This window comes from Solanum stenotomum, unplaced genomic scaffold (genome assembly GCF_019186545.1).
Source record: "Solanum stenotomum isolate F172 unplaced genomic scaffold, ASM1918654v1 scaffold21764, whole genome shotgun sequence".
Lineage (NCBI taxonomy): Eukaryota > Viridiplantae > Streptophyta > Magnoliopsida > Solanales > Solanaceae > Solanum > Solanum stenotomum.
This window is the reverse complement of record NW_026026690.1, coordinates 384,518-409,946: the sequence shown is the minus strand read 5'-3', so window position 1 is coordinate 409,946 and position 25,429 is coordinate 384,518. Positions and strand designations below refer to the sequence as shown.

The following is a 25,429-nucleotide window of genomic DNA, read 5'->3' as shown; positions in this document are numbered from 1 at the left end:
CAATACTTTCTTGTGACAGGCCTGGGCCATCAACATTTTTTAGGCAAATTTTAATGAAAAGGCCCAACTAGTTAGCACGACGTATAAGAGCATAATCTTTAGTTCAATGATTTATACGAAAATAATAGTAAACCCATATTTTCTCAGAATTTTGATTCACATCTAAGAGTGATTAAAAAAGGAAGTTACTTTTATATGTGATCAGGTCTTAATTATTACAATGTCTCAATTGAAGCCATTAGAATCGATTGCAAATCTTTTTTTTTTTTTTTATTTTTTTTATCAATGGTTGAGAGTATCATTAAATAATAAAAGTGTGCTCTCTCTAAAAGCTTAAACTTTTAGATGAGATGATCACACATTTCAACATGGTATCAGAGCAGGCAAAGGTCCTGACATCGAATCTCACCTCTACCTAAAATTAAAAAGAATTTTCACGTGATTAGCTCATGAAAAAGAATCAGACCCGCACGTGAATGACGTGTTGAGAATATAATTAAATAATAAAAATGTTCTCTCTGACAACATTTTAGTAGAGATGATCACACCTTTCAACATCAATTAATAAATGGTCATTTTCTATTGCAATATACATCCCAAATTCTTATTATCCTTGTCAAAAAGAGTTTCTTTTCAAGAAAGACTACAATTTTTTTCTTCTTCTTTTGTAATCAATACCAATTTGCTATGAAATAGTAGAATACATGTAACAAAAAATCAGGAATAATTTTATTTATCAATCGATACGAAAGAAATGAATTATATAGAATCAAAGAATTTCCTATTAACTAAATTTCCCTTAGTACAACTCTCTTTATAACTAACCCACTAATTAATTAAAAACATAATTTCTTCAAACCAAAGTAGAACATGAGGATGTGGAAGGGTTAAATAACGCCGGTAGCAAGAACTTCCTCCCATTAGCACCATGCGCATTGTAGCTAGCACCAGTAGTAGGATCCACCATCAAATTGCCAGCGTATCCCGGGTAGGCCCCACTCCCATAAACTCCAGGACAAGCTGACGCTGCCTCTAGTGGCGCGTCAGCTAATCCTTGATAGTAACCATTTCCAAAAGGGTTCGTCACGGTCCCAGCCAATAAGCTAGCCAAGTTTATCACCATCCCATCCGAGCCCACATCATTGTTGGGTGCGACCAGGGCTGGACCCTGTGGTCCGTAGATGGGTTGGTGAAACGGCCACGCGCATTGACCCAGACATTGGGTCTCCGAGTTACCAACCCAAATATAGGCAAATTTGTAAATCTTGCCCTTGGGAGGGGTATTGTTGGGACTCAAAGAAGATCCATGTGTCCCACATCGGCTGGTACAGAACCGATCAACGGCTACGTCAGACGCCGTTAACACAATGTTAATTGCATTTTTTTGATCGCCTTTAGCTGCTAATTGTTTAATATGTTCATCTTTAAGTGATTTTCCAAGAGAATAACTCTCGTCGAATATTTGATTACCAAGTGATAGAAATAAAGGAGATGATTTTTTGGATTTTAGTAAACTGAAATATTTATCAGTCGATTTCCACCACGTGGCTACAGATGGTTGGTTGGGAGAGATTTTTGTTGAAGAAGAGGATAAGGAGGTGATGAAATCCGAGATAATTGCACGTTGATTGGGCTTGAACTTGCCATACCAAATAAGGTTAATTGAGATTTTACCAGTAAGAAGAGGGCCATTATGGTAATGGAACTTATAGAGATCAGTTTGTTCTTCAAGTTTCCTGGTTGCTACACAGAAATGAAAGAAAGAAAGAACAATTGAAATTTGAAGAAAAAAAGAAAAAGTTGTATTGATGAGAGAAGCCATTTTGTTTAGGTAATTATGAAGGAAAAATAGTTGAGAATTGGTGTGTGAGTGAGTGAGTGAGTGAGGAGAGGGTGTTAACTGTGTTAAGTATATATAGGGGTTAACTAATGAAGATGAATAATTAAATAGAAAAGAGTGTATTTTAATTTTAATAATAAGAGATTAGGAGTGAATGTACACATAGATCACAGCAAAGTTACAGCTAAGATTGAAGAGGGTTTTAAGAGACAGCCAACTGTCACAGCAAAATAACAAAAATGAAGCTGTGTTTGGTCGGTCATCTTTGTGGAAAGAATCGAAAATGACAAAAGTGATAACTGTCAAACCACGGCATATCGCGCGCTTATATCAGGTTTTCTTTTTTCAAATTTAAATATAATATAGAGTACTCACTACTCACAATTGAGATTTATTAAGAATGTACTACGCTTCGATTTACTGATATTTTGAAATTTTAAATTTGAATTTAGAAACTTTTAAGTTATTTTAAATAAAATTTATATATTTGAAAACTATGGTATTATATATCATAATAATAATTTAAAATAAAAGTTATTTACAGAAACATCAATAAATAAAAAATTGATTGACTCTTGAAATTTCAACTGTGCAGTTCTTCATTATGGTTTCTTAAGGACAAAGGCGAAATCAAAAGTTAAAGTTTATGAGTTTGAAATTTCATTTTTTTCAAAATAAAATAAAAATTATTGGAATAATAATTTGTACGTCCAATAAATTTCTTATACAAATACAAGGTTTTGATCAAAGAAAAAGCGGACAAGTAATATGAGATAAAATGAGTATAATTAAGTAAAATTCATTTATTAATCTCATACTACATGTTCCGGCACGTTGCTTACTTAAAGTCGTAATGTTTTGCTATTAAGCAAATGAAGGAATAAGCTAACCACCATTTTGAGGAAGTAAAACCGTTTTCCTTCTCCTTTTTAGTTCCAAGCCAAACAAAGGAGGAAAATAATGACCAACATTTGTTACGTTGAACTCTACTAATTAGAGGCCAATAATACAATGATAGGTAATTTAATTTAGTGTATATCTTAGCATTATTAATTCAGATCAATTAACTAGGCAAATTAAAGGATTAGTTGCGCCTAAGCAAATTATAATGGGGAAAAATCCTTTTGGCCAGAATTTGGCCAGAATGGTATTTTACCGTTTTGAACATTTTTATCCTTTTAACTTTAATACTTTTTAATTAAAAAATGGAAAAAAAATCAGTTTATTTTAAAATTAAAAAAATATTAAAGATTTTTTTAATTTCTGGCCATTTAGCATTACCCTTGTAATGGTGAATAACATGTGGAAATTTTACGAAAATAGCCTTAGAGAAGCCAATAATTTGGTGGGCTATGTTTCCAGTTTCGACCAGGCAAAAGAACAATATACATCTCTGGCATTCTTCCAAACTTCTCTGAAAGAATCAATGAATTAGAAATCAAGCAAGTATATATGTTACTTTGGCCTCTCTGGTTTTTTTGTCCAACTTAATTCTATCACTTTCTTTTTTTTGTAGGGCATGGATGTCAATTGTCATGACAACTACTATATTATAAGATTGATGGTTTTTAAATAATGCACAATTATTATGAAAAATGGGAAGGAATATTGTTGTATTTTAATAAATGCAAATAATTGAAGAGTCATCCAATTATTTAGAGAAATGTATTATACAAAGATTTTCTTGAACTTTTGCCGTTGGGTAAGGAAAAAACCTCTTTTTGTTGGCGAAAATAGAACTTCAAATACTTACCACCAATGATTGTAGTGTAGTGAATAAGGTTGCACAAGGAGCACTTCCCCTAAATGGAGCCCTATGTGGTACGGATTCGGATTAGTCCGACTTCAATGCAAAGAAAAAGAAAACTTGAGATACTTCTTTTGTGAATTTCCACAGAAATATAGTCGAAATAACTAACGACTTTGAAGTGAAGCTGTAAAGTATTAGCTACTCCATAACGCGTTAAGGGTAGAATTAAGTTTTGACTTGTAAAAGTAATAACTTGACAGGGCAGGTATGAAGAGGGTACAATCTAGAACACAAAAATAGGTGGCAATTGATACATATGGTTATAATTATTGTTTATAGTTACAGTTTGGTGGATCTAACATTTGCATGTTATACATGTTAGCTCATCCATCAACAATTATGACAGAGCCAAGTGGGAGCAAGGGGTTCATCTGAATTTAAGATTATAAAATTCAAAAGTCTTTCAACTATTTTGATTTCCATGTCAAATCAAAATAAATTTAAAATTGACGGAGTATATTTTACTCCGAGGAGACTGGTATAGGAACACTAATGAATGAAGTTAATTGTAAGTTGTAGCAGTGAAGTCAATTGTGAACTGTTGAGCCGCGGAAGTAGTAACCGCTATAACTTAAAATTGGAGTAAAGTTTTGTTAAGTTGTGCAGCTAGCTCCAGTTAATCAATCATGGCAACGCGTTTTACTTTAACTCACTTTTCCTCTCTCTCTCAATTGTAGTACTACTATACTATATATATTCCCCTTCTCTTCTCCTAAATTCCATCCAAACTAGTAAACTACTCTAAACTTCAATCAAAGTTTTCAACATCTCCTTATTGTTTTTAAGAAGAGAAAAAGAAAATGTCTTCTTCCCATTTCATTTTATCACTTTTTGTATTGATTTCTTTCATCAATGTGTGTTTTGCTTCAAGAAAGCTCAGCGCTTTAGTCCAAGACCCACAAATGCAGCTCTTGGAGTACCACAAAGGTGCACTTCTATCAGGCAAAATCTCTGTTAATCTGATTTGGTATGGTAAATTCAAACCATCTCAAAGAGCTATTGTATCTGATTTCATCACCTCTCTTTCTTCTTCAACTCCATCTAAAACCAATCCTTCAGTAGCACAATGGTGGAAAACCACTGAAAAATACTACCATCTCGCCAATTCTAAGAACACACTTACCCTCTCTTTGGGGAAACAAGTTCTCATCGAAAATTATTCCCTTGGAAAATCACTGACCCAGAAACAAATCGTGCAATTGGCATCAAAGGGTGAACAGAGAGACGCCATTAACGTTGTTTTGACCGCCTCTGATGTTGCTGTTGATGGGTTCTGTGTCAATCGGTGTGGAACTCATGGGTCTTCTAAGGGTGCAGTTATTAAGGGCAAAACTTACAAATTTGCTTATATCTGGGTCGGTAACTCAGAGACTCTGTGTCCTGGTTACTGCGCCTGGCCATTCCACCAGCCTATCTACGGACCACAAAGCCCACCATTGGGTGCACCAAACAACGATGTGGGTGTTGACGGTATGGTGATCAACTTAGCTAGCTTATTAGCTGGAACCGCCACAAACCCATTTGGAAAAGGTTATTATCAGGGCGAAGCAGATGCGCCGTTGGAAGCTGCATCTGCTTGTCCTGGTGTCTACGCCAAGGGCGCTTACCCAGGCTACGCTGGAGATTTATTGGTGGACAAAACTACAGGTGCAAGCTACAATGCACATGGTACAAACGGAAGGAAATATTTGGTTCCTGCTTTATATGATCCTGCTACATCTTCATGCTCCACTTTGGTCTAGAGAGACAACCAGTATTTACATAATAGGATATTTATAATATAGTTGAGCATAGATTTGTAAGATACAATTTGTTGATTCATTCATTTGTTTCAGATTATGATAATATACGATACAATTATTTTGCTATGTCTATAATTTTGTTTTCCTTGCTCAATTGATTTAGTTTACAAACAAAGACAGGTAATGCAAATCAACAATATTTTGGGAATTCAGCTTAATTAATTAGAGATGTTCAATTAGGCCAAGGCTTATTAGTTGCGCACCTAAGAAAATTATTAGCTTTACATTTTATATACTGTATAAGACTTGGAAGAACGTCTATTAAGCATAAACATGGAGAAGCCAATTATTTAGTAGGCTCTGTTTTCGTGTTTTACTAAATGCTAATAATAATGTATAATTGAAGGAGCTGCCAATATATTTAATTGGAATATGCAAGCAAATTGTTTTCAAGGATTTTTCACTTATTCCCCCGCTAGGTGTTATAGGATATAATTTGCTTTTTGAAATTACAAGTATAATGGGTAAACAAAAAGAAATACGACACCATATGAAAGTATACACTGAAATGAGTTTCAATTGAAATATAATATGATTTGAAGGTGCATTTCGGGTTATTTTCACAAATTTAAAACCTGTACATATTATTTTGTATGACCGTAATTTAAAATTTTACTCTTTTCCAAGTTGAACTGAAATAATGTACAAATGCCTAAAAACTTGGAGTGAAGCTGTGTAAACTGCAAAGTGACAGCTAGTCCATAGCGCGTTAGTAATTATAATGGACACGACGCTTTGAGTAGAGGCACATAATATAATTTAAGTGGTGGCAGGGACATAACTAGGAGAATGACGAACCCAATAACTTTCTCATAGACTATATATTTGTATTAGAAAACAGGGCCAGATCTATGCTTATTTGAATAAGGCATTTGCCTTAGGTCCCCCAATTTTAGGGGACTTAAATTTTTACTAAGAATAAATTATGTGTTTATATTTTTATAGAAAAAAATAATTATATATAATATATATATATATATTATAAATACTATTTTATTCTCTTTAATCCCATTTAAATAGAAGAATTAAGAAGAAATATTTTATTTTCTTACACTCTCTACACTAATATTCACATTGTTTTATTCTTTTAACTTCTATGACACTCTCTTCTTTAAATTTTTGATAGATTAGAGTAGTACACTGTTAAAAATATGAATCAATAGTCAAAAAGTGTTGAACAAAGCGAATTGTAAATTCTTGTTCTATTTTTTCTTAGATTTTCAAGCATTGCAACAAACATAGTAAAACATAGAGTATACAAATTATCAACTTCTTGAATCAAATTCTATGGTTCTAACTCTTATCTTGAAATTTGCCAACTTATTACTTGTACAAGTATGTTAGCAATTGATATAATAATTGCATGAGTAAAAATGTGTTTTCAGCGTTGAATTGATAAAATCTTGTCTAAAGCTAATAATTGAAAAAGAAATCGAATAAATCATTTATAAAAAAAAATATTAAGTATATATACTTTGCATCTAAAAATGTAAGAACTTTTTTTAAAAAAAATAATGGATATAAAGTTTATTTAGATTTTAGGCCTCTAGTTGAAATTTCGCTTTAGGTTTCCGATTGCGTTGAGCCGTCACTGTTAGAAAATTAAATAAATATGTATGTACACTAATTTGTGAACATTTAACAAAACCGATTGAAAGCTCAATGGTAAAGAAGGGGTCGTGAAAATGCTTCTGACGCTAGTGTTCATCAAAAGAACTCCACTATCATCAACAAAAAAAAAATCTTAAAAAAGAAGAAGAAGAAGCATGTTTTGCAATATATCTCTTTTCTGGTGAGTGCGTGAATATAATGGTGACTTTAGTACTAACCTAGTATGTATTAATTACTTCACTCACAAGGCAGGTATGAGGATTGAGGAGTGGGCAAGGGAGTATTAACTAGACAGGGCAGTATGAGAAATGGGCAATCTACAAAATGTCTAAGACGCGGCATGTATGTAAGCTTATCCATGAAGATCGAATTCACCACCATTTGATAAATTGTGTACTTCGAAGGAGCGGATTGATTCCCTTTACTTTTTAAAACATATTTTGGACATACCCTCTCCATTCCTATAATAGTTACCAAAATTGATCTAAAACTTAAAATATCTTTTCCTCAAATAAACTAACAATGAAAATAAAAATGTATTACCTAAAATTGGAAATGGATGAAGTAGTTGTGGGGATGTGGGTTAGTATATTTACATTGCTATGTTTTGCACATTTCTTTCAATATTTTGACTATCACGAAAGTGGTGGTGCAGCAACACTACTGAAGTCAATTATAGCAGTGAGCGATACCCATAGTAGGGCCGTGGAAATAGAAACCGCTATTAGTTGGGCTTGGCAGTAAAGTTATTCTCTTCCTTATTTTACACAGCTACTAACACTTAATGCCAAACGCGTTTTATATTAAAGTCAACTTTTCTACTTCTTCGCACCTTCGTAACAAGCAAAATGCACTCTTTCAATTGCTCTATATATAATCCGCCTCTCTTCTCCAACATCCAAACTACTTACACACTCAAATTTCCATCAAATACTTACAAAGAAATACAAAATATGTCTTCTCTCACTTCCAATTCGACCCATTTCATTTTGAAACTTTTTCTTGTTATTTCCTTCTTTAATGTGTGCTTTGCATCAAGAAAACTCTCTGCTTTAGTGCAAGACCCACAAATGCAGCTCTTGAAGTACCACAAGGGTGGTGCACTTCTTTCTGGCAAAATCTCTGTCAATCTGATTTGGTATGGTAAATTCAAGTCATCCCAGAGAGCTATTGTATCCGATTTCATCAACTCCCTTTCTTCTTCAATTCCATCTAAAACCAATCCTTCAGTAGCACAATGGTGGAAAACCACTGAAAAATACTACCATCTCGCCAATTCTAAGAACACCCTTTCCCTTAATTTAGGCAAACAAGTTCTCATCGAAAATTATTCCCTAGGAAAATCACTAACCCAGAAACAAATCGTTCAATTGGCATCAAAGGGTGAACAGAAAGACGCCATTAATGTTGTATTGACCGCCTCTGATGTTGCTGTTGATGGGTTCTGTGTCAATCGATGTGGAACTCATGGGGCTTCTAAGGGTGCTGTTATTAACGGCAAAACTTATAAATTTGCTTATATTTGGGTTGGTAACTCAGAGACTGTGTGTCCTGGCTACTGTGCCTGGCCATTCCACCAGCCCATCTACGGACCACAAAGCCCACCATTGGGTGCACCAAACAACGATGTGGGTGTTGATGGTATGGTGATTAACTTAGCTAGCTTATTAGCTGGAACCGCTACAAACCCATTTGGAAACGGTTACTATCAGGGCGAAGCAGATGCGCCATTAGAAGCTGCATCTGCTTGCCCTGGTGTCTACGCCAAGGGTGCTTACCCAGGCTACACTGGAGATTTATTGGTGGACAAAACTACAGGTGCAAGCTACAATGCACATGGTACAAATGGAAGGAAATACTTGGTTCCTGCTCTATACGATCCTGCTACATCTTCATGTTCAACTCTAGTCTAGAGAGAAGCAGTATTTACAAAATAGGAAATACTATACTCGAACATAGCATTGTAATATATGATTTATTGATTCGTTCATTTGATAATATATGAGAAACTATTTTTTTTTTTTTTATAGCTTATATTTCAAGACATGCATTCTCTAAAGTTGTGATAATATGTTTTTCTACAAATTAAACAAGGAGAGTAATAGCTTGACTTGTTCTTTATTATCATGGATAATCTTACAAACCTCTCCTAAGGTCTTAGCTTTATAACCTTAATGAACGGTTTATTCTTAAATCTGAATGAAAGATGATAGTGAAAAACTTTATTAACACCTAATACAAGTTAACTTTATAATAAGCATCATATCTCCCATATGTTTGCCCCCCTTTGATGAGCATAACTTGTACTTCTACCATTTATACATTTGTAAGTCATGCTTGGCTAAGGCCTAATTTCATCGAAGACTATCTTATTATTATCTGTCATTTCAATATTGTTCTCAATTACATTCCGTGTATAGGCCTTGTTACATAATCAATCGTAGTGCAAATTTTGCCTCTTCAGTTTGACGACTATCTTGGGAATTCAGATCAATTGATAAGCGATCAATTCATACATTTTATATGTTAAGACTAATTGAGAAGCCAATAATTTAGTGTCTCCTTTTCTGTTTCGACTAGGCAGAAGAACAATATAGATAGCTGGCATGTCTCCAAGTTTTATTTAATAAATGGATCAACACAAATTGCATAAAGACAAGAGGTTTGATATGACTAGAAATCAGGCATATCTAACTTGTATTGTTTTGTTCTTTGGTAGGGCTTGGATGTCATGACCAGTTGACAACCATTATAGGAATTGATAATGCTCAATGATGAACAAGCTGGGAGGAATGTTGTGTTGTACTAAATAATAGTAATAATAAATTTATTTTACTCAGCATAATTAAAAAAAATTATGCCTTACAATGAATTAGCCTGGTGCTCATAGTATTACTTTTAGAAAGTAGATATGTAGTTTGTATACAAAAAGAACCAAGACAGCTTATTGTCACGGACTTAAACTCTCACTAAAGCTCTGTGGTTTTAATGGCAAAGTGGCGGGTCCTTACAATATGAAGAAAAAAAAATACTGAAATGAACTTCAAATTAAATAGAGCTCTTCGTCCCAATTTATAAGATCCGTAATGTTCAAATTTTGAGAGTAAAATGGAACTTTCTTTGACCATGTTTTTAAAATATTTTTGAATTGCTAATTATTGTGTAAATTTTAACTCAAGTTTTGTAAAGATCTCATGTACTTCCAATGTCAAGGTCGAAATTAGGAAGTTTGACTCCCAGTAAATGAAAATTGTCACACAGGGAGATAGAGGGAATAGTAAGGTGCAATATTTCCTGTATTCCCAAACTGTTTAACACTTGAACATATCTTTTTTGCAATTGTAATTCATCAAATACTGCTGTTTTTTCCATCTTCCACAGAAATTTAGATGAATATGGAGTGAATCTGTGAAAAGTGGCAGCTACGTACTTCATTACGCATTAATAAACATGGATATGACGCTCTGAGTAAAGAGGCGTAGAATTTACGTACCCAATACTAGGCTACTAGCATGTATGAGGAGGAAAAAATAGGTTGCAATTGGTAATAGGTTTAGTTGGGGGAGGGGGATTTAGCTTTCTTTTGAAACAAGTTGGTCTTCTTTTGCCCAATTATAACAATTAAAATATCAATTAAACACTAATGAATGATCAATAAAGTCATGAATTGGAATAGTGATGTGAATAATTGTGCCGCTGTAGTAGTAACTGCTACTTATGGATGTGTTGCAGCTAGTTAGCTCCACTTAATTTAATTGCAAACGCGTTTTTAGTTAAAGTCACTATAACCTTCTTTCTCAGCACCTTCCCAATTACTCCTTCATTCCCTTATATATTCTGCCTCTCTTTTCCTACACTCTATCCAAACTAAATCCCTAAACACTCTACAAGTCTTTTACTTCTCACCTGGAAAAAATGTCTCTTCTCCGTTCCAATTCGACCCATTTCATTTTATCACTTTTTGTATTGATTTCTTTCTTCAATGTGTGTTTTGCTTCAAGAAAACTCACTGCTTTAGTCCAAGACCCACAAATGCAGCTCTTGAAGTACCACAAGGGTGCACTTCTTTCTGGCAAAATCTCTGTCAATTTGATTTGGTATGGCAAATTCAAGCCATCCCAAAGAGCTATTGTATCCGATTTCATCACCTCCCTTTCTTCTTCAACTCCATCTAAAACCAATCCTTCTGTAGCACAATGGTGGAAAATCACTGAAAAATACTACCATCTCGCTAATTCTAAGAACGCCCTTTCCCTCTCTTTGGGGAACCAACTTCTCATCGAAAATTATTCCATAGGAAAATCACTGACCCAGAAGCAAATCGTGCAATTAGCATCAAAGGGTGCACAGAAAGACGCCATTAACATTGTTTTGACCGCCTCTGATGTTGCTGTTGATGGGTTCTGTGTCAATCGATGTGGAACGCATGGTGCTTCTAAAGGTGCTGTTATTCATGGCAAGACTTACAAATTTGCTTATATTTGGGTTGGTAACTCAGAGACTCTGTGTCCTGGCTACTGTGCCTGGCCATTCCACCAACCCATCTACGGACCACAGAGCGCACCATTGGGTGCACCAAACAACGATGTGGGTGCTGATGGTATGGTGATCAACTTAGCTAGCTTATTAGCTGGAACGGCAACGAACCCATTTGGAAATGGTTACTATCAGGGCGAAGCAGATGCGCCATTAGAAGCTGCATCTGCTTGCCCTGGTGTCTACGCCAAGGGCGCTTACCCAGGCTATCCTGGAGATTTATTGGTAGACAAAACTACAGGTGCAAGCTACAATGCACATGGTACAAATGGAAGGAAATACTTGGTTCCTGCTCTATATGATCCTGCTACATCTTCATGTTCCACTTTGGTTTAGACCTTAGAAATACTATAATCGAGTATAGAGTTAATAGTAACATATAGAGTATATGATTTCTTGATTCATTCATTTGTTTGAGATATGTTTATATATATCAAATATATTCGATTAATTACTTTGCTAGTTCTATATTCCTGTTAATCTTCTTGGTTTCCTCCCCCAATTGATTTAAGAGTTCTTACTTTTCTAACAAAAAAGTAATGCAACTCAACATTATGTAATGGTAAAAATTAAGCGGGTATCAACAGTTTATAAAAAATAATAATAAAAGGGAACTAATAAAAGACATTATTTTCAGATTTTGCCTAAAATCAAAAGAAAGCTATTTGACTTTCGAGACATACTTTTGGTTTGGAAAATCAGCCGAAACGAAGGGTGTGTTTCGCATGGAGAAAAATATTTTTCATAAAAAATAAATATATTTTTTGTGTATTTGATAAATAAATAAATAAAAAAAAGTAATATATAAAACATTTAAATGTAATCTAGTGAATAGTGAGGCCTTGGAGGTGATAGGTATTAAATGGTCAAGGGTTAGGATTGAAGGGCGTTGGATGGGTGGGCAAAAATATAACCCATAACTTTGTGTTTAGAACGGATATATCTTTATTTAAAAATTAGTTTATACATACCATAATCATCTAACAAATATTGCATATATACCTTCCTTTTGAGAAACAAACATGTACTCTAATTACTAAGAACATTTTTTAAAAAAATCTTAATTCTGATTTTTTTTAATTCAAAAAATGTTTTGTGGCTTTAAGAAGTTTCTGTCGAACTTAACACGATGGAAAGCTCAGTAATCAACATAGAAGAAATTTTTGGAATCCTAACCCCACTAAACAACTACTTAATTTCAGCTAACCAATTTCCCTAAACTCTAGGAAAAGAAATATGTAATACTACAAACTAGGAAAAGCATTACATGCTAACAAAGTAGCAACTAACTAGAATATAGCTATTGCCAAGACTTAGTCAAACTAAAAAAAATAGGCTGATGTTGAACGATTTTAACAATTTTTTATCACTTTAGCCGACTCAATTGAAAATAATTCAATCCCTCTTTTGTTCAATAAAAAAATAGATTCGAGTCGGATCTGCACTAGGTCTGGAAGGATCTTTTAACAATTCTCAATTGGTTAAAGTTAACTTTTAGGGATCGTTTTGTGTGATTAATAACACCAAATAGTCCTAAGATTAAATTTTAGTGTCACTTAATTTGTTCCTAGGCTGGCAAGTTCGAAATAACTTATTCTGGAATTAATAATTAATATCAGAATAAGTTATCCCGCCCCTAAAGAGTAAGCAAAAAATTGTGAGCCCTACTTCACTATACCGATGGCTTTTTGGCAGTAGGGTTGTTGTGTTGGGGTGCTTGAGGCAGATTAAAAAAAAGCGGTTGATTACTCGGATTGGTTCTCACATCCCTCCAAAAGGATAGGCGAGTTTGGCTTGAGTGTTCTTCGATCGGATGGATCTATATGCTTCGGGGTGGTGAGACGAGGTGTAGCGCATTCTGCTTAGCGGAAACTCCAAAATCCAAAATGTTGGTTTTTTTTCCTCTCCTTTCAGTCGAGTGACTTTGTACCTCTCCTTTTGGGCGAGTAGTTAAATGACAAAGATATCCCTTCAAACCCTTTTTATACATCACTTTTCATATTAATGAAGGGTATTTTTATAAATAAATAACTTGTTCTTAAAATTCATGCAATGCATACAACAAATCAAACACTCAATAATAAATAATCTCAGTATAATTTATTTCATCATAACTTATATTCAAATCAAACTACTCCTTACCATTTGTTAGATCCGACATCCATTTTCGTATCATCATATATTAATTGTTTTTGCTCTTCACGAGCTTCTTTATCTTGTACATCGGATAGTATTGGTTTCTGCCAAAAAGAAAAGGATAAGAGAATGGGACAAAGTAAACAAGGTGTTACATTAATTGATGAAATGGAGTTTTTTGTGGGGACTATGAAACAGTATGGCAGACAAGACTATAGAAGAGAACCTTTCGGCGGCAGAAGTCGCAGCTGGCGCTCGCATCTACAATCCGTGCCCACATAAAACCAATGCGCGTCTTAACCTTTACGTTATCGACAAGTTCTATTAAATTCTCTCATGCAATATTTCCAAACCTAATTAGAATTTAGACCCACAACTTTATAATAAGCAAATTCAGAGGCGGAGCTAAGATTAAGAATTTGAGATTCTAATTCAATTTGTTTGAAGGTTTACAAGTTAATATACATAATTTTTTTTAATTTTCTAATATAAATATAGAGTCTATGAAAAAGCTAGTAGGTTCGTCCGAACCCATGAATTCCACCTAGCTCAGCCTCTGTTAAAACAATAATGCTAACTTAACAACCTTATACATGTGCCACATACTTTGGATGTTCTAGATTTTGCCCCTTTTCTCATAAATGCTCTACTCTTAAGTTAACGGTACTTGATACTAAAGTCACTATTACAACAGCCAGTTCAACTTGTTGCTACTCTCAACACAATGTACCGTTTTCATTATATTAACGCCTAGTGGAGCAGGTAGGTGGCCCGGCCCTTTACACCTTCACCTGCTCCTGCCTCCCACTTTTTTGTGTTTTGCTTCTCTTTGCTAAGTCATTTTTAAATCACATTTTTGACATAATAGTACTAATATCTTCTCTGTATACAAGGCCATTCAGTAGCTGATTAATGTATAACAAAAGAGTTATTTTTGTCTTTGCATAAACGAGATTCAATTGAACCATCTTACCATAATTTATCTCTGTCCTTAGTATTTAGTAGATATATATGGAGACAGATGAGACATGTGCACATGACAAATCATAAGTACGATGGATAGGGGAGTAGTCAAATTTTCTATAAAATATATTTCAAAACTCGTTAAATTCTACGTGCCCATGGTAAAGAATTCTCTAATTTCCACCATACTTTTCCCGTAAAAGTTGCTTCTTTTTACTTGTCATGAATAATTATCTATAACTATCTTTTAAAGATAACACTCTCTGTGTCCATCTCTTTATTTATTCATCATACAAAAAATAGTTGTTGAGTTTGAAAAATTAAAGCATTAAATCTAATATATTCAAAAGATAATATAATACTCCATTTGTTTCTAATTACTTGATCATTTTTTAATTGACACACATATTAAGAAATCAATGATTGCCATATATAGTGAGTTTACCATTTTTTCTCTATTAATTATGAAATGGAAGAATTAAACATTTCAAATTTTTAAGATATTCTACCTTTTTCAAAGTAATTAATTGAGGGTATGAAAAAATTATTTTTTCTTGATTTGTCAAAATGGATAAGTAACTAGGGACATAAGGAGTAATATTAATCCTATTATTAATTATTTGTTGAGGTGTGTGCCATGTGAAATTATTGTTGGAGTCTTGAAGAGAGGTATAATACTGTAACTCTTATGAACACAAAACGAACAGGCAAATACTCCCTATGTCCCTAATTACTTGTTCATTTTTCTTTTTTAGTTATCTCTAATTATTTGTCCATTTTGACAAATCTAGAAGGAATAATTTTTTCATCCACTTCATACTCCCTCCATTTCAAAATTGAATTGTTGACACATTTTTCATTTTTCAAATTAACTTAATTGTTCAATTTTTAAGAATACTTTTAGAATGTTCTTTCAATTTTACCCTTCATTAGTTAGTATTGAAATTAGTTACTTAATTAATGTTTAGTTATTTTAATCATAAATTTGACACTAATTAATAAGGGTAAAAATAATAAGTTATGCCTAATTTATGTCTTAATCTTCTTTATTAAAGGATGTGAAACACCTCAACAATTCAATTAATTTGAAATAGAGGAAGTAATTAATAAGGGTGAAATAGTAAACACACGATGTCAATAATTATTTTCTTAATATTCGTGTTAATTTAAAAATGGACAAATAATTAGGAACAGAGGAGAGTAACTTAATTACATGTTGAAATGTAAATGGGATGAGTTGGGTGTGAATTAATATTAGCATTGATTGCAATAGCGACAATCCCCCATCTCTCATCATTGTGCATTACCTAATAGTAACGACTCTCATGGACGAAGAATAAGTTGGGATAAAAAGGACATATGCCAGATTTCTAGTTACTACCTCTTCATCTCTTATTATGTACTTTTGTCGTTTACTTTTACTTGTTTAGTTTTTTTATTTTGATTTTAATTTTACATTAAATACTTATTCTTAATCATTTTTTCAAGTTATTAATGAAAAAGCACCAATAACGAGTATCATAATAAAATATGCAATTCATCTATCATCTCTTTTTAAGAGAGTGCAAAATCTGCTATGGACCAATAAAAATGAATGAAGTACTCCTATTTAAGTTGTTCCATTTAGAGTAATTGGAACAGGGTAATTATATTGTTTTGCGACTTTTCAATAGATCCCACTAAATCATTGGCTTCTCGATGGAATATATGCCTTATCGCCTATTTTTTCCAAATATTACATATAAAATGGTATCCTTACAACTTACTTGGATTTTTTTTTTTTTTTTAAAGTTAGGGGTAGCGAGATTAGTAAAGGAAACTAACAAGATAAATATTTTAATAGCTAATCAACGGAGCTATTAAAACTCCTTAATAATTTTCTTAGGTGCAACTAATTCTTCAGCTACTTTACCAGTCGCCCTCAATTCCCAAATAATGTAAAGCATCTAACTAGGAGCTGAATTTCGGCGAATTATGTGTAGTTGTTTATACATGTAACCACTTCTTTTGTGATTTTTATTATCCTTTAAGGACCTGTTTGGCCATAGATTTTCCAAGTAATATTTGGGAAAATATTTGGTAAATAGTGTTTGTTCATACAATTTGCCATTATTTGACAAATATTTTTGGCAAATATCTCAAATTTTCAAATACTAGTTTTTTCTAGTATTTAGGTCAAATTGAAATTTTACACAAATTTTTATCTTTTACAAAAACACCCTTTATAGTAGTTGTTTGCGTTGTATTACATATTTTTTACGTGAACACCAAAGTAGTGATGAAATATTCAATGAATATGAAAGTGATGATATGGTTATTGATGAAAATGATGAACAATTGACTCAGNATTAAAACTCCTTAATAATTTTCTTAGGTGCAACTAATTCTTCAGCTACTTTACCAGTCGCCCTCAATTCCCAAATAATGTAAAGCATCTAACTAGGAGCTGAATTTCGGCGAATTATGTGTAGTTGTTTATACATGTAACCACTTCTTTTGTGATTTTTATTATCCTTTAAGGACCTGTTTGGCCATAGATTTTCCAAGTAATATTTGGAAAAATATTTGGCAAATAGTGTTTGTTCATACAATTTGCCATTATTTGACAAATATTTTTGGCAAATATCTCAAATTTTCAAATACTAGTTTTTTCTAGTAGTTAGGTCAAATTGAAATTTTACACAAATTTTTATCTTTTACAAAAACACCCTTTATAGTAGTTGTTTGCGTTGTATTACATATTTTTTACGTGAACACCAAAGTAGTGATGAAATATTCAATGAATATGAAAGTGATGATATGATTATTAATGAAAATGATGAACAATTGGCTCAGGGTAACAAAGTCATGTGTTATGTCTACTTCACAATGTATAGAATGATGCTTGTTGCACTCACTCAAAACTACCATATTGCTCCAACGTCATTGATACTACTTGTTATTTGTTACAACGAAGATCCAATTGACTTGTAATATAAACTTATGGTTAGTTTTGATAGTTTTTAAAACTTACGGGTATAAATCATATTTTTCTAAAAAAATGAAATATGTTTTTCAAATAATATGGCCAAACACATGGTAAAATTACACCCAAATTTTCATCCAAATAATATTTGCCAAGAATATTTGAAAATCTATGGTCAACTTTAGCTAAGAGTTCTAAAGTGTGACATTCAATCCTTTTAATCTTGATGTAACTTAAAAAACAATTCTTAACAAATAGTTTGAATGTTTATTTGTTCTAAAATTTGGGATATTGGTTAATAATACTCTTGTAATTGTAAATTTTCGGATATTGCATAACAGAACAATGAATGAATGAATCGATAGTTACATAATTTTCTAGACCAAAGTGGAGCATGTGAATGTAGCAGGATCATACAAAGCAGGAACCAAGTATTTCCTTCCATTTGTACCATGTGCATTGTAGCTTGCCCCTGTTGTTTTGTCTACTAATAAATCTCCAGGATAGCCTGGGTAAGCGCCCTTAGCGTAGACACCAGGGCAAGCAGATGCAGCTTCTAATGGCGCATCTGCTTCGCCCTGATAGTAACCGTTTCCAAATGGGTTCGTAGCAGTTCCAGCTAATAAGCTAGCTAAGTTAATAACCATACCGTCAACACCAACATCGTTGTTTGGTGCACCCAATGGTGGGGTCTGCGGTCCGTAGATGGGCTGGTGGAATGGCCAGGCGCAGTAACCAGGACACAGAGTCTCTGAGTTACCAACCCAAATATAAGCAAATTTGTAAGTTTTGCCCTTAATTACTGCACCCTTAGAAGCCCCATGAGTTCCACACCGATTGACGCAGAACCCATCAACTGCAACATCAGAAGCGGTCAAAACAACGTTAATAGCGTCTTTCTGTTCACCCTTTGATGCTAATTGCACGATTTGCTTTTGGGTCAGTGATTTTCCAAGGGAATAATTTTCGATGAGAACTTGTTTGCCCAAAGAGAGGGAAAGGGTGTTCTTAGAATTGGCAAGATGGTAGTATTTTTCAGTGGTTTTCCACCATTGTGCTACTGAAGGATTGGTTTTCGATGGAGTTGAAGAAGAAAGGGAGTTGATGAAATCGGATACAATAGCTCTTTGGGATGGCTTGAATTTGCCATACCAAATCAAATTGACTGATATTTTGCCAGAAAGAAGTGCACCCTTGTGGTACTGCAACAGCTGAGTTTGTTCTACTAATGCAGTTAGCTTTCTTGAAGCAAAACACACATTGATGAAAGAAATCAATACAAAAAGTGATAAAATGAAATGGGAAGAAGACATTTTCTTTTTCTTTTTAGTACTATTACTCTAGGAAGACTGTATTGAAAATCTAAATAAAAGAATTGTAGTTTGGATGAAATACAAGGGAATAGAGGAGGGTTATTTATACAGAGGGAGAGGGGAGAAGGGGGTGTGTTTGTGTATGTAATGAAGGTGCTGAGAAAGGTGGAAAACTGAAATTAAACAAAGCGCGTTGTCATTTTCATTAATTGGCTGCTACGCAACACAAGAAAGATACAATCTTTACTTCTTGACTTATCGATTACTACTCTCGCGGGTCGCTGCTCATCATTGACTTGGGATTAATTATTTATCTCGTAATAAGTTATTTCACATGTATATAATATACTCTTCTTTCATAATTATGGTATAAATGGTGTTATAAATAATTTTAGGATTGTGTAATACCTTCCACCAAACATATGATAGATTATTATATCTTATTCTTCACATCAAACGACTCATTATTCTATTGAGTCACTCAACAACTTTCTTAACAGAAAATAAGAGAAACACAAACCAATGTAGATATGCTAGTAGCTTGTTTCAAAAGAAAGATAACCCCATCAAAACTATCACTAACAATTTCGGAAAGTTGAAATTACAATATTGCTGCATGACAGCTAACATTTGATAGTAACAGATTTTAAATCAAACTATGAAAATTTGTCTTCAAAAATTGGATTCAGAATAGTTTTTCAAACTTTCACTCGTTAAATTTTATTTTTTTAAAATCTACGTAGTAACAAAATGCATATTCAAAAACAGTGGCATAGCTAGAATTTTCAATAATGAGGTTCAAAATCTGAAAAAATAAACATACGACATAGCCGAAAGAGATTCGACATCTACCATTTATACCTAAAATTATATGTTAACTATGTATAAAGTATAATTTTCCACTGAAAGAGATTCGGATGGACCCCTAACTATAAGGTGGCTCCACCACTGTCTAAGATTAATTTCAAGATCCAAAAATTTAAAACTTCAGCAATTTAAATTTCAAAATCTGTTGCCAAATTGGTAGAGTACTTTTTAGCCTGATATTTTCGTTATTCCTCTTAAAAGTATTTTTCAAGGAGGAATAGTGTCCGGATAGATATTCCTATTTAGTTTAATTAATTTAGTAGGCGTTTGGCCATGCGATATCATATCACGATATGGTGTCGTGAGATGAAATCAGCGTTTGGACATGCGATTTTATGCTGATTTCAGCTCATGATTCCATATCATGAGAGGTGATATCATATTCTCCAAAAACCATGATATGGAATCACCATGTGATTTCATATCATGATTTGAGATATTTTAATGCAATAATTGATCCATGAGTTTATATTTTTTAAAACAACCCCACATTTATATCTACTAACCATTTGTTTCATATGTAAATAAAATTTATAATCACATCATTACTTTTTAAAATTTATTATTCTCACCAATATAAAATTTATTATCACTTTAAATTTGGTGAATATAAATGATAAAGTAGAAATTCATTTGGTGAATTTAAATGAGAACAAAGGGAGTAATACTTTTTTGATTTTTCATAATAAAAAAAAAACGTCTTAATCTTATGACTAAGCATAATATTGATAAAAGACAATTTTCATTGGCGGTGCCGCACTTTCTTAATCTTAGTATTTGCAAAATGTTCGTTCACATGACTGAAGGATATCAAGTCCAATTGATTGAGGACTTAGGAAAATTTGATCAATCAGTTATTAATATTTAGTCAAGTGGACTAGTTATAATTTTTTTGATTAAATTTTATTAGAAGTGTTTTTGACTCAAACTTGTGGTAACTTTTTAAAATTTCGTTATTCAATAATATTTAACTATTGATTTTTCTTGTAAATAGTTAGAAGTTAGTGATGTTTGTTAATTTTTATCTTAGTGCATTTAACTTCTAAGTTAATATTTACTCACTAATGTATGTTTTTTTTCTACTTTATAGGTTATTTGTAAGAGTAGTTGAGAGATATGAACATATCAAGTACAATTTATGTTCAATTTTTTTTAATTAAATTAAAGTTAGATGAAACAATTATTTAACTGAATAACAAATAATTTTGTAATAATTTATTATGTGATTTTATAATTTTTGTTTATTTGATAAGATTGAATAAACAATTGTGGCTATTTTAATAGTTTTACAACTTATGAGATTTTTATGTTTATGAGAAAATATACAACACAAAAATTCCATATCGCATGCCCAAACAAACCTTCAATTTCATCTCATGATTCCATATCATGATACCATATCATGATTTCATATCATGATACCATATCGCATGGCCAAACAGGCCCTTAATCAAATGCGCAACTATACAATTGGAAATGAAGAATCTTCACTGCTTGAGTAAGCTCTCTTATCGTTAAAAGAAAATCAAAATTATTATTAAATCACAAGTTTTATATTTAAATCTTTGAAAATTCTCAAAATTCCCAAATTTTATTGTTCTCATCAAATTATAACACTTCCTAATGTGCCAGAGAAAGTGGTTTCAATCTCTAAAAACTCATGAAGCATAAAATTCATCAATGTGGAACACCCAACAACTAATTAGTCCAATTTTTTTAAATATGTAACTAAATTACACATAACTACTAACTAATGTGTATCAATAAATGAATACATAATTTTTTTTCTTAACCAATCTCTACGTTACTAAAGTTTCTACCTGCCAAATGACCCTTAACTTACTCTGCGTAGTCCACCAGGTTGTCACAAGGAAAGGTGACTATATCTTTCTTTTCAAAAAAATCGATATTTTCTTTTATTTATCTAATCTTAATAGTATTTTATTTCCTCAGCCTAACATTGCATATAAAATAAGAGTGTAAATAAAAAAGGGAAATGTGTAATTTAGAACTTAGCTTATGGGGGTATATCCAAACACCTTAACTATCTTTATTTTATTTGACGGGCCCAATATACTCCGTTAGACTTTCCTTTGGATAATCTTCTTTTAGGCAAAATCTTAAATGGCACTTAGGATTACCGTTTACCAAACAAATTACCAATTATTACTAATATTAGTAAACGGTATATTTGCTTAAAGTAATGAAGAATTGGACAGTATTTGTGAAAGCAAACCGAAGCAATTTGCTCTTCCATTTTCAACCTCAAACAAATAAATGAATCAAAAATTACAGTATTTACTATGCTAGATTAGCTTCTTCTTCTTCTTCTTCTTCGTGTACAACTGGTACTACATTACTACGATTATTTTTTCTAGACTAGAGTTGAACATGAAGATGTAGCAGGATCATATAAAGCAGGAACCAAGTATTTCCTTCCGTTTGTACCATGTGCATTGTAGCTTGCACCTGTTGTTTTATCCACCAACAAATCTCCAGCATAGCCTGGGTAAGCGCCCTTGGCGTAGACACCAGGGCAAGCAGATGCAGCTTCCAATGGCGCATCTGCTTCGCCCTGGTAGTAACCGTTTCCAAATGGGTTCGTAGCGGTTCCAGCTAATAAGCTAGCTAAGTTAATCACCATACCATCAACACCCACATCGTTGTTTGGTGCACCCAATGGTGGGCTCTGTGGTCCGTAAATGGGTTGGTGAAATGGCCAGGCACAGTAGCCAGGACAAAAAGTCTCTGAGTTACCCACCCAAATATAAGCAAATTTGTAAGTCTTGCCGTTAATAACTGCACCCTTAGAAGCCCCATGAGTTCCACACCGATTGACACAGAACCCATCAACAGCAACATCAGAGGCGGTCAAAACAACGTTAATGGCGTCTTTCTGTTCACCCTTTGATGCTAATTGCACGATTTGCTTTTGGGTCAGTGATTTTCCAAGGGAATAATTTTCAATGAGAAGTTGTTTTCCCAAAGAGAGGGAAAGGGCGTTCTTAGAATTAGCGAGATGGTAGTATTTTTCAGCCACCATTGTGCTACAGAAGGATTGGTTTTAGATGGAGTTGAAGAAGAAAGGGAGTTGATAAAATCAGATACAATAGCTCTTTGGGATGGCTTGAATTTGCCATACCAAATCAGATTGACTGAGATTTTGCCAGAAAGAAGTGCACCCTTGTGGTATTTCAAGAGCTGCATTTGTGGGTCTTGCACTAAAGCAGTGAGCTTTCTTGAAGCGAAGCACACATTAAAGAAGGAAATAACAAGAAAGAGTTTCAAAATGATATTAGCAGCCATTACTGGTTTTCTATTAGAAGCTTTTGAAGAGTATTAAAACAGAGTATAAAAGAGGAGCCGTAGAATGAGATGAGATTGTTATGAGGAATGAGGGGTATTTATATAAAACAGTGAGATTGAGTCATTTGGGTGTGAGATTATTTAAATTATTTAATTAAAGAAAGCATTAAAATAAGTCATGGAGGAACTTGCTAAGAAAGTGACAATTGCTCAAATCAAACGCTATACACTTTTAGGTGAGGATGGAAAAAACTAGCTTTAGCTTGTTTTCGATCTAGATAGGTAAATAATAGTAATACTTCCTCCGTTTTAAAAAGAATGGTATAGTTTAACTTGACACGGAATTTAAAAAATAAAGAAGACTTTTGAATCTTATAATCCTATATTAAAGTTATGTCAAATGTATAAAATTGCCCTTAATCATGTCATGTGGATAGCTAAATAAAAATGTTATAAAAAAAAACATCAATCTTTTTGAAATTGACTAAAAAGAAAATAAGGTTATTTTTTTTAAAACGGAAAAAATAATATAATATCAGAACAAATCAAAAAGAGCAATACAGCTTAGTTACATCATTTGCTTTTGGTCCATAAAAGTGGTGCCTGAACCTGCAGGATCATATGGATATGGATAATAATAATTGAATAACAGCAGTGACAATAAAAAGCAAAGGGTATATTGGGGATTTAAAAGGTACAGAATTTGAGACGTTGAGACTCTACTGGGTGCTTTAAGCAAAAAAAAGAAAAAGAAAAAAAGGGTATTCACAGGCTGGAAAATAAGAGGTATAGTTATGGGGAAGTGTGTGTGGAAATATGACGAAATGGAAAAGAGTCTAGCTGGCAAAAAGGAGTATTGAGAAAGAGCATTCTTATTCACGGTTCATTTTTACTTGTCCATATTTAATATATTACGCTTTTCACCACACAATAAATAGAAAATGATAAATTTTCATCTTATTTTACAAGTTAAACATATAAAAGTAGAATGACTATATTTAATATATTGAACAAGTAAAAATGAACGGAGAAAGTCCATCCGAATTGGATGAGGCTACTGGCTAGTTTAGTTGACACAACAACAGTCTCGTGAGATGCATATATGGCTGCAGTGCAGCAGCCTAGTTAGAGCTGAGCGAGCTGTGAAATTGAATAATCCAGCTGGATCTAGCTATCACGTGACAACTGTTATTTCCTATTTTGTAAATTACTTTCTTTTATCCATTTCTTTCTTTTTCTTTCTCTTTTATGCTTTATGCTCTTTTGCTTTTTAGCACTTCTCTTTTTATTTTTTTTCAATTATTACAGTATGTGTTTTCAATTCAGATCAAGATAAGAAAATTGAAATATAGTAATTCACAAAATAGTGGAGTATTTTGAAGTGAGAGGAAATGAAAAATTAACTTCAGAATTCTGTTATAATTATTAAAACTAGTACGAGAAATTAACATTGTACCTATGATCACGTCCATCTTATTTGAAACAATAAATGAGATTAAAGGACCACTATAAAAACTTAATTGAGGTCGGAACTCTGAACCATTTAGCTCTTTGTGCTTGTTTGGTACGATCGAGGAAGGATAATAATTTCGGAATAAAATATATGATTATTTCATTTTGTGTTTGTTTATGGGTATAAGTTTGTCTTAATTTTTTTTTAGATGTAGTAGACAGATGGTAATCGTGATTGATTTTGATTCAAGGATCTTACGCGACGGAGCGGACTCTTCTATCATGCTGCATTTTCNCCCCCCCCCCCCCCCCCTCCTCCTCTATCTTATATATACAGTATATGAGGGGATAAGTTCTTATGATGTGTTTGTCAGAAAGTAAAATGAACTCTAGAGTTGATAATTTCAAATATTTTGCTTGAGTAAACTCATTATACTATAAAAGAAAATAAACATATACCCAAGTTATTCATCGAATTACAAAATGCTGTCAGATTAATTATATAATGTTAATTGTATGTTCTCAAGGAAACCATTCTCTAATCCCACAATAATGTGTATATATATATGAAAAATGGATAAACTAGCTGTTAATTTTTTTGTGCAGTAAGGGATTGTTTGGTTTGAAAATGAGTTATGATGGGATAAGTTATGTTGGGATTAGTTATGATGAGATAAGTTATGTTGGGATTATTTTTTATTGAGTGTTTGGTTTGTTGTATTCAAAATAATAAATTTTAAGAACAATTTATTTGTTTACAAAAATGTCCTTCATTAATATAAAAAGTGATATAACAAAAGGGTTGAAAGAGACATTTTTGTCATTTAT

At 32.9% G+C, this 25,429-nt stretch overlaps 5 protein-coding genes and 1 pseudogene across 6 annotated transcripts; 3 read left to right on the top strand and 3 right to left on the bottom strand.

Annotated features, from left to right (window-relative positions):
• Positions 1 to 707: 707 nt before the first annotated feature.
• Positions 708 to 1,897, bottom strand: LOC125851083 (protein PHOSPHATE-INDUCED 1-like). Its single transcript, XM_049530880.1, has one exon. The coding sequence runs from the start codon at positions 1,820 to 1,822 to the stop codon at positions 854 to 856; it is 969 nt and encodes a 322-aa protein (XP_049386837.1). The 5' UTR covers positions 1,823 to 1,897; the 3' UTR covers positions 708 to 853.
• Positions 1,898 to 4,355: 2,458 nt separating this feature from the next.
• Positions 4,356 to 5,515, top strand: LOC125851041 (protein PHOSPHATE-INDUCED 1). The gene has a single exon (XM_049530835.1). It carries the CDS (start codon positions 4,451 to 4,453, stop codon positions 5,390 to 5,392), a length of 942 nt encoding a protein of 313 aa, XP_049386792.1. The 5' UTR covers positions 4,356 to 4,450; the 3' UTR covers positions 5,393 to 5,515.
• A 2,438-nt stretch (positions 5,516 to 7,953) lies between these two features.
• LOC125851040 (protein PHOSPHATE-INDUCED 1-like) lies at positions 7,954 to 9,084 on the top strand. The gene has a single exon (XM_049530834.1). The coding sequence runs from the start codon at positions 8,017 to 8,019 to the stop codon at positions 8,974 to 8,976; it is 960 nt and encodes a 319-aa protein (XP_049386791.1). The 5' UTR covers positions 7,954 to 8,016; the 3' UTR covers positions 8,977 to 9,084.
• A 1,895-nt stretch (positions 9,085 to 10,979) lies between these two features.
• LOC125851042 (protein PHOSPHATE-INDUCED 1-like) lies at positions 10,980 to 12,033 on the top strand. Its single transcript, XM_049530836.1, has one exon. The coding sequence runs from the start codon at positions 11,096 to 11,098 to the stop codon at positions 11,933 to 11,935; it is 840 nt and encodes a 279-aa protein (XP_049386793.1). The 5' UTR covers positions 10,980 to 11,095; the 3' UTR covers positions 11,936 to 12,033.
• Positions 12,034 to 17,964: 5,931 nt separating this feature from the next.
• LOC125851070 (protein PHOSPHATE-INDUCED 1-like) lies at positions 17,965 to 19,068 on the bottom strand. The gene has a single exon (XM_049530868.1). It carries the CDS (start codon positions 18,974 to 18,976, stop codon positions 18,041 to 18,043), a length of 936 nt encoding a protein of 311 aa, XP_049386825.1. The 5' UTR covers positions 18,977 to 19,068; the 3' UTR covers positions 17,965 to 18,040.
• A 2,985-nt stretch (positions 19,069 to 22,053) lies between these two features.
• On the bottom strand, positions 22,054 to 23,226 carry LOC125851069 (protein PHOSPHATE-INDUCED 1-like; annotated as a pseudogene). Its single transcript, XR_007444881.1, has one exon. The product of XR_007444881.1 is annotated as a protein PHOSPHATE-INDUCED 1-like (transcript).
• Positions 23,227 to 25,429: the final 2,203 nt, after the last annotated feature.